The following is a 10,087-nucleotide window of genomic DNA, read 5'->3' on the forward strand; positions in this document are numbered from 1 at the left end:
TTTATGCGCGGGAATAAAAGGCAATTGTTAAAATCAATTTATCCACGTAATATTTCTTTTGACACGGAAATATAAATCAGAGTTTTACCATTGACACACTGATGTTTTTATTCTTGTCTTTGTAACGATCTTTGAAGCGTTAACTTTAAAAGTGATGGAATTGATTTTTGTTTCCTATGTTTAATTAGTTGTAATACAGACCGTTACCACCCACATTAAACAAATTTACGTATTCTATAACACATCGTAACTATTTTTCTAACTTTACAGGAATAAAGTGTATAATTATACCATGTTTTATTGTTCGTAATCTAATTCTTACATACAATTAATTAACAGAGCGTTTTACAACATATACAAGTTCTTTGTTCGGTTGATCTCAAACACAATGAAATAATATTAATGCTGCTTCCCTTGATGAACTTTCACAGACTCCGATTTAAATAATAACGACTATTGCAATCACAAAAATATAATTAAGCTATATAGAAGTAAACTTTAGCATTTGTGAAGCACATTACTATAATTACATATATGTACGTGGAGATCGATGTTATCAGCTAAAGAGAAATGACTGTAATTAGTCTATATCGTATATCCTGTCGCCTTTGATGTTGTAATAGGGTCATGACACCAATGGTATAACCTACAGAATAATTACAGTTTTTCTTTAAGATGTATTTCCTTATTGATGTGATTTTAAAGTAACCGACTCTTGCAGTTGTAGTATCCGCTTCGTACCGTACCAGTACAGCCAACACCACACCATACATACACCATAGATACATGTATATTACATCTATATATTATGGTACGTCCTTTACTTTGTTTGATACAAATAAAGATTAAGTAATCTCCAAACGCTAAAGATGTGTAATATATATTTTTTTTTCAATTAACTTAGTATTCTTTTGCATTCAGAACAAATTTGAAATCTAAATTCATTTGGATTGTCCATTGCTATTTAACTAATTCAACAATCTACAATATATTTAAAACAGTAAACACTCTAACCAAACAACGGTGTATTTTCAGCACAAGAGTCTTAGCTTTATTGATAGTGATAGTGGTCAGTTTGTAATGTTTGATTGTCCAGCCCTTCACTGTTGAGAATATTTTTGACAGGTCTTATCCAAGACATACTATGAAAACATTTTCGTAACATGAAAGCCGCTTACAAAAGGAAATTATAATTAAATATTGACCATTAGACATTTTAAAAGGGTTTAATATTTGTACATCTTAACAAGATGGTCTAACTACTAAGCACTTGACACAAGTATTTGACTAATAAAACCATATCACTGCTGACATTTAACGACGTACAAATAATCCCTCAATAAATCTCTCTATACATCTCTATAGAGAACTGTTCATCCTGTATCTATCCTACCACGAATTATAATAGGCTGAAATACAACACAAAAATGTCGTTTAAAGATCATTTATTTATCACATAGCTCGTTTTATGCTGAATGGTGAAATAAATAGAATAACTTTGTATATAAATTCTTTTCAGCATAAAACTAAATACGTGTATAGAATATGAAGTATCATTTGACAATATAAAATAATCATCTACCAACACGTGGGAATATGTCCTCAGTCACACACACTATCTAAGCCTTTCAAACTAACAATATAATAATCAACTCTCTCCATGTGCATTCACCCTTCCTAAACCTTTCATTCTATCACGAACTCTCTTTTTATCTTACATGCAGCCCTATCATGTGTGAAACGTATACATTTCTCAACAGACAAATACCAAACAATTTGATGGATATTTTACAAGAAATGTTGCTTCAAATAACATCTTTTTATACACATTCTGATTTATAAGTGTAGCACTTTCATGTGTAACTTAGTCTCAAACAAATAAAACAATTAAAATTTACATTAAGATTATTCTCACTTGTAAAACAATATCTAATCATATTCTAAAATTTGAGGACCACATTGTATACAATAGCTAAACACATTAAACTATTATATTACAAAAATACTGTAAATTACACTTTAATTAAAATGATGTAAAGATACATATGAATTAACTATAGACTGATTCTTTCTGACAGTTTAAACGAATATAGTATTGGCCCACCTTTTTAAAATGTATGGTCCATCAGATATAACAAGGCCCAACATATCTCTATGTCATATAACATTTAAATATGTGGAAATTAAACTCTCTTAATAAAAACGTTTATGTTAAAAGTAAAAATTTATGATTATTTTCATTCTCTGTTAAAAATAAAATATTGTCACTTCTTGAGTTTTAAACAATTAAGATCTACCCTGGAGAAAAAAATCTTGATTTAAACTTATTTGACCCGACTGAATGGACATGTACAATGTGAAAAGTGAAATATAAATACCGTTTTAAACAAGTGAGAAAAACAATATTAGCCTTCAGATTGACCTTTTATTACCAGATATTTATCTCAATAACTTGTTTTGTGTTGATAAACTTGTTTCCCCTCAATGTCAACATTTGTTTAGCAGACTTGTAGTCGGCTTTAGTATAATAAGACCAGGAATGATTTCAATCAAGGCTACAAGATGGTAAAAGAAAATATTCTGTCATAAAGATATGTCTTAATCGATAACATTTTTTTGTATATGCAGTGAAGAAAAAAGAGAATATTCCCTCAGGGTAAAATGTTAAAGCGGAGAAAAGCAATTTACGAATACGTTGGAGCATTTGATATAGTTATAAGGCTATGGAAGTGATTGGCCACAGTTTTAATTTTACGTCTTTTACAATTATCTAAAGAGTGGAAATCGATGAAGTGATTTTCTTTAAGAACAATACCATTCTGTTCTGTTTTTGACACTTTACACCAAATAGTGTTTCGACAGATGCATTTAAATCAAAATAATGTACTCCGCGTGTTTACAGAGCATTAGAGTAGAACTGTACGATTAGCCTGTAACAAATGAGCAGACTTAGCGGGATGTGGAGATTCTCTTGACGATAAAACTATTAACTTCGCATAAATCCACGGAAAAACAATCAAATAAGCCGCCATTAACATATTAGGCTATTGATTTTTTAGGAAAACTTATTTAGGAGACCATAAATAAAATGGAGAAAAAGGTTACAGCAGTTAACTGAAAATAGCCATTAAATATTTCCGTCCACTTATCATCATTTAGTTAAATGTAACGTGAGAAAATTTGTTACGTTAATTATGAGAATATATTTATAGGTCTCCCAAACTCGAAATAATTCACATTAAATTTACAATGTACACACAATTATTCTGTATAAACAATGGTAACCAGATGACTAGAGTAATAGTTCCATAGTGCACATACTTCATTGACTAAATAAATACACAGTTATATATACATGTACGTTTAAGAATCATGTAAGTATGTTAGGACACGTACCGGTCATCAATCAATGTTTATGGCCAGTAAGACTGACATTCATTTACCCTTATAGCCGGTTGTTAAACTTAAGATATGACAGTATGAGTGCCGTAAATTAATAATCCTCCACAATAAATTAATTTCTTTGATAAATGATCGGCCATCTATTTGTATATATGTGCTTTATCCTGACTAGAATTTTGCACCTCATATATTACTCCGACAAAGCACCTTTCAACAGAAACACATTTCCCTGAGCATTTAGTACCGAATTTCTCATTCTTGTTCAGATATTATTTTGTAACATTTTCATATGCTCTGTTCGTGCGTCAACAATTATATGATTGTTTGTCTGTTTTTCCTGTAATCCATTTTGAGATTTGTACATAAGATTATGATTATATCGCCGATTAACGATGTGGAATATGGCGATACATGCCAGTAAGGTCAATAAGAATGTTCCGACTACGGCACCAATGATGTCGGTTAAAGAAAATCCTCCTTCAATAGTCGTTTCTCTTTTCATGCTCATTCCAGATTTACTCGCGTTTATAACAAATGTATCATCTTTTGAATTTTCCGTTTTCTTTGGCGTTTCAGTTCCAAGGAGGATCGGCTTTTCTGATTTTTCCAGAATGTCTGATTTTTCATTGTTGTTTGATTTTGAAATTTTGTCTAATTTTTCCTTTTCTTTTGATTTGTCCTTTTCCAGCGTTTCAGGATCAGGGATTAGAATTACTTTTGTCGGTGGTAAAGTCGGTGGGGGTGTAGGCTTTGGTGTATTTATTATAAACTGATCTCTGGAATATTTCGGCGGCCATACAACATTTAGAGAGAAAGTTACATTCCCCGCCGGGTTGCTAGCAACACATTTGTACACCAAATCCTCGGTTGCTTGTGGATCGGATAAGTACAGAATTCCGTAATTGTCATTAGAATCTGACTTAGCTTTTGGTTTGAACGTTTCTATTTCGTTTCCAGGTTTTAGCCACTGAATTGTTGGAACTGGATCTCCGGTAGCTACACAATTTAGTTTCCCTACCTGCTCCTCAAATATGGCATCTACTTTTTTGAAAACTGGTAATTGACAACGGAAATCCTCAGCGGATAACTCATTAAAATTTTTGGCTCTTAGTCTTGATGGCGTGCGACAGGATGGAGGATCTACTCCAGTAAACATTTTCAAATTGTTTTTGTAAAATTCAAATAACCAACCTACCTCACAATTACAATGAAGTGGATTCCCAGCAAGTCTTGTATGGCTCAATGTTCTAAACACATACAGCCAATCTATTTGGAAACTCTCAAACTTATTTCCATCCAACCACAAGTATTTTAATGTCCTGTTCATTGGTCTTATAACTTCCAGTGATAGTTGAGATATAGCACAGTTGTGGAGATATAATCCCATTGTTCGTAATCCAACAAAGGCGTTTTTCGATATTCGCATTCCTGGATTATCATTGAGAAATAAATGTTCCAGCGTCAGACCACGGAACGAGTAATCTTCAATGACTTTAAGACGATTTTTACTTAAGTCCAACCATTGTAGCTTGGTCAAGTCAGCGAACGTATCCACTTCTATTCTCTCTATTCCACAACTACTGATGTAAAGATGCTCTAATTTTGTATATGAAGAAAAGTTACTCCTGAACAAGCTTGGCGTAAGGAAATTGTTTTCATTCATATTAAGTTGCACAGTATCCGGGGACACTCCGCTTGGAATAAACGGCAGATTTTTTCTCGAACAAAAAACATTGTCACTCAACGGTGGACAAAAACAAATCCCCGGACAAGCCGAGGAAACTAATCTGCTACATCCCAAGAATATTAAAACAAGTTCTAAAATTGTTTCATAAACTTTCACATTAATGTTATGAAACATTGTTGACCCAAATTGTGGTTGATTTCATTTCTATTTAATAATATACCAAGTAAATCTCCAACGAGAGCGTGCATCCTTCATCGTTAACGTTTCTCTGTGTTATGTATAGATTAAAACAGCGACCTCTGTCGGGTTATTTATAACTGCACAGTCGAATGCTCTTGGATAACGTTATTTCAATCAGATACTACTTTCCCTTGAATTTTTTATCAGGATTATCAGACTTGCTATAATTATATAAGATATGAACATTTGTAAACAATTGCTGCGTCCAATCGTCTGCTGGTTTGTAAATATTTTCGTTAGAAACAATGGAAGTCATTCTATTGATTTCCCTGTCAACATACCAGGGTTATTTGAGGATAACATTTTATTCGTTTTACAGTATAGAATTTAAAGTAAGAAACAATATTAGACGTGTTAATGATAGAAACATTTCATGTTAAATAACTCAAAACAGAAAAATGCCATACAAAATATCGTAAATTTTTGCTTGAATTAAACTAGTTTCAAACAACGAATGAATTTAAAATAAGAAACAACATTTGACGGGTTTAGATATAAACATGTCATGTTGGAAAATTTCAGATTAAAAATTGCCATTCAAAACTTCTCGAATTTCTGCTTGAATTAAACAAATCACGGTTTTTAAGGCGAATGAATTTTTATTTGATTTCACACTCGTATTACAAATAATCAAATGATAGCTGAGATTCCCTTATTTCGCCCATAACTTTGCACTGCAATCTGCTTTTAATTGGATGTTTATATTAGATTCAGTAACATATTTGTGATCAGCTGACAGCTGTGACTGTCATTACGAGATCTGATTCAGTATATATATAAAGAATTAAAAGATGGTATCCTGTACCCTCAAGTAACATGTATTGACTTATAGATTTAAAATCATATGTAAATATTTATATGGATGACAGGAGCTAATATTGGTTTAAATATTAAAACTTCCAGATTAATCATATCAGTATGTTTAAATGATCTATATTAAAGGCGGTTTAATAGTTTTGATATTTATCAAATAATTTTCAATATTTTGATTAGAATTAATGAATTTAATTAATCAATGTAATGATAACGAAATTAAATGCATCATAGATAATTTTTCAGATACGTTTGCTGAAGTGCTAAGTACTAGCATATTTTGAAGTTTTGAAGTTATTTTTCTTCAAAAACAATTCTGTCAAATTTTTAAAAAGCTTCTATTGAATTGTCAAAATGTATATTTAAGTACACTTTAACATTTATATTAAAAGTCTGTTATAGTTATTTGATTTTGAAATCTCCGCAGATAAAGTCTTTAGTTAAAGTATAAGACATTGGTGTGATTATATACATGCACCGAAGATAAAAATCTGTGACAGAAATTGAATATCTAAAACAGTATGTAGAGATCCACACGCTTTTAATAACTGTCAAAACCGATGTGTAAAAATAACATAAAATGACGGAATAACTAGGATATGCGATTAGTACAACAAGATCATCAAGTTTTTTAAGTATACGGAACTAAATTTTCTCATCAGATAGTTTCAAATATGTTTTCCCAACCTTTGGCAGCGGTTCAGCGCATAAATCTGGGAAATAATTGGGAATTGTGATGAACTGATTTTTATAAAAAAAAATCTCTTTTAAATTCCAATACTGTTTTGATCCTACAAACTAACTAAGAACAATATTAACCTGATCCAAATTTTCATTCTCTTAACGTGAAATTTCAAAATTCAGCCACATACCAGTATAGCGCTTGCGTATGATGAATTTAACTCTAAATTGATATAATTTTAGAGCCTGTGTTAATTTCTTGTCACAATTAATATTTGCCTTGAAAGATGTTCGATGAAAACAAGACACATGGTTGGGTCCAATGGTCCAGATGTCGTTTAAGTCGTCATCGGTACTTCATTTCTAACAGTCCTTTGTCTTAGATCGTTATCTGAATACAAAAAAAAAACACTAGAAAGAACACAACGGACACCATAAGTGGGACAAGAACGGCTGGCCAATCCACAAGAGCAACTTAGTTCATCTCTTTAATGCTTAAACTTTAAAGTTTTCTGTCTACTGATTGATTGATTGATTGATTGATTTGTGTTTAACGCCACTTTCGGCACTATTACGCTATTCCGTGGATGTCAGCTTTTATTGGTGGAGAAATCTGAGGAGAACAATACCGGTATCTGTCTATAAATGTTTTGCGACCTTAACTCAAAACAATATGGTTTCTTATATTATGATCTATCATATTTACAACTATTTTAGGTTTCTGACTGCCCTTTCATATTCTAAATTTTTTATTCAAGGTGATGCATTTTACAATTACTATGGCATGGTATAATTTATGGGCACCTGTACACAAGTGTAATTACCGGTATTACATTTTGTTGAAATGGCGTTAAATTTGAAATGATACGGATAGTTACTTTAACTAGATTTTCTATTGATCAGAAACGAAATTTTCTTTTTTCTGAATTTGAAAGAACAACATCAATGAAAAGTGTAGCCAGTTTTATGTGTTAGATTTTTTTTGCAGAATTATTGAAGTATTTTGTAAACATGCATGGTTCTTATCTAACTACATTCCTATTAAATATTTATTTTAGCAGGTTATCACGTTATGAATGTTTTATTCGTACCTGTCTTTTATCATATCATATGTCTGTTATCATATAGATTTGTCACGATTCCACAAAAATCAGCAGATCTTTGTCAATAACACCGATAGTCATCAAAGATATTTGATAAGTCATGTCGAATCAATGTTTCCTTAAACTTGAGTACTGATAAACTTTTTGTCAGTGTAATTTAAACCGATCAAAATTAAGATTATCTAAAAGTATTAAAACGACGATGATTCGCACATTGATATCCGCTTCTTATTACTGATATTCCTTGGCTCCGTCCAGGAAAATAATGTCAAAATATGGTTCCCGTTCGCGTCCCATTCTTATACAGCTTCAAAATGAAGTTAATTTAAGTTTAAAAGTACGTTAACTGTAGAAGGATAATCAATATATACAAACCAGACTAATAATGAGCCGAACATTGTATTGTTATATACATGCTCTCTTAAGAAATGATTTTCTAGATATGGCCATACTTGAACTATTTTCGTGTTTTATCATAACGAAGATTGTTATTGTGTGTTTCCTGCTCTGCTCTTTACATAAATTATCACCATGTTCTATTGTGTTCGGTGAATGAAGAACCCTCTTAGCCATGCAGGTGATTTTTTAATTATCACCAATCGTGTCAATACTATATTGTTTACGGATCTTGGTATTTTAATGTTTTATTGTTACGATTTTATTTTACCAATAATATTTTCATAATTTTATTTTTATCAGTGCAAAGCCTCTGTTGCCTCAAAATATTAATACCGATAAGTGTTTTATTCATTAAAATGAAAAATGTGTTTTAAGCTATAGGTCAATAGTTCTTAAATTCGTAGCTTAACCATAAATCGTTTGATAAGGATCTAATCCTATTTAGTTAATGTGAAGGAATTCACACTCTGCCATAACAATTTACGACATTAAACACCTATATACCTGACGATTATCCGGACTGTTATGATACAATGTCATTACGAAGAGACTGACACAATCAGCGAAAGTCCCGCGGTTATTTATCTGTATATTATAAAGTATAATTGACCATGAAGGGATGTAACAACGGTCTCTATTGTCCGGCTGAATTAAAGGGCGTCTTAAATGATCGTCTGGTGTATTTGAGGGATGATTTATTGAACGGGTGGTTGCGTGTGCAAATTAAAATGTTGATTCTTTTATTCGTTAGAGAACATAATGTACTGTTCATCAATACTGTTGAGTTTTATAATTGTATTCAGTCATTCATCCATACATTAATAGTTTAAGGAAATACCATACATTTTTAACCATTAAAGATTAAATGTGTATTCAAATGTAATAAACAAAACCACACCTTATATCTATAAAATATTTCTTATTTTGGAAATTCATACATTAACGATTATTAGTTTCTTTTGTCATCATCATTGCAAAGTTGACCCTTTTAAATAAATCCTAGCTAAACTTATGTCCAGCTTGTCTTTGCATCGATAATCCAGCTAGGCAGCACATTCATCTCAATGCTGTCATTTAATGTTTTAAGCTCGTCAGGATATTAATCCTTATGGTGAAATTTAAAAAAGAGAGCATTTTTCAAAGCTACACATACATGACACCATCTGGATCAATGTATTGGCAAGCTGAACGTACATAACATGACACCATAGTATCAATGTACTGACAAGATGTACAAACATTACATGACATCATCAGTGTCAATGAACTGACAAGCTAGACATACATGACATGACACCATCAGTATATGTATGTCAAGCTTGTCAGTACATTAATACTTATGGTGTCATGTCATGTATGTCCAGCTTGTCAGTACATTGATACTTATGGTGTCATGTAATGTATGTCCAGCTTGTCAGTACATTGATACTTATGGTGTCATGTAATGTATGTCCAGCTTGTCAGTACATTGATACTGATGGTGTCATGTAATGTATGTCCAGCTTTTCAGTACATTGATACTGATGGTGTCATGTAGTGTATGTCCAGCTTGTCAGTAGATTGATACTGATGGTGTCATGTAATGTATGTCCAGCGTGTCAGTACATTAATACTTATGGTGTCATGTAATGTATGTCAAGCTTGTCAGTACATTGATACTGATGGTGTCATGTAATGTATGTCCAGCTTTTCAGTACATTGATACTGATGGTGTCATGTAATGTATGTCAAGCTTGTCAGTACATTAATACTTATGGTGTCA

At 31.8% G+C, this 10,087-nt stretch overlaps 1 protein-coding gene across 1 annotated transcript; it reads right to left on the bottom strand.

Annotated features, from left to right (window-relative positions):
* Positions 1-1,430: 1,430 nt before the first annotated feature.
* On the bottom strand, positions 1,431-5,616 carry LOC139518689 (leucine-rich repeat and fibronectin type III domain-containing protein 1-like protein). Its single transcript, XM_071310158.1, has one exon. It carries the CDS (start codon positions 5,261-5,263, stop codon positions 3,665-3,667), a length of 1,599 nt encoding a protein of 532 aa, XP_071166259.1. The 5' UTR covers positions 5,264-5,616; the 3' UTR covers positions 1,431-3,664.
* Positions 5,617-10,087: the final 4,471 nt, after the last annotated feature.

Source organism: Mytilus edulis, chromosome 4 (genome assembly GCF_963676685.1).
Source record: "Mytilus edulis chromosome 4, xbMytEdul2.2, whole genome shotgun sequence".
Lineage (NCBI taxonomy): Eukaryota > Metazoa > Mollusca > Bivalvia > Mytilida > Mytilidae > Mytilus > Mytilus edulis.

Bases quoted from the DNA above. Each gene is read 5' to 3' on its own strand.
- LOC139518689 (XM_071310158.1), bottom strand. From the start codon at position 5,263: ATGTTTCATAACATTAATGTGAAAGTTTATGAAACAATTTTAGAACTT.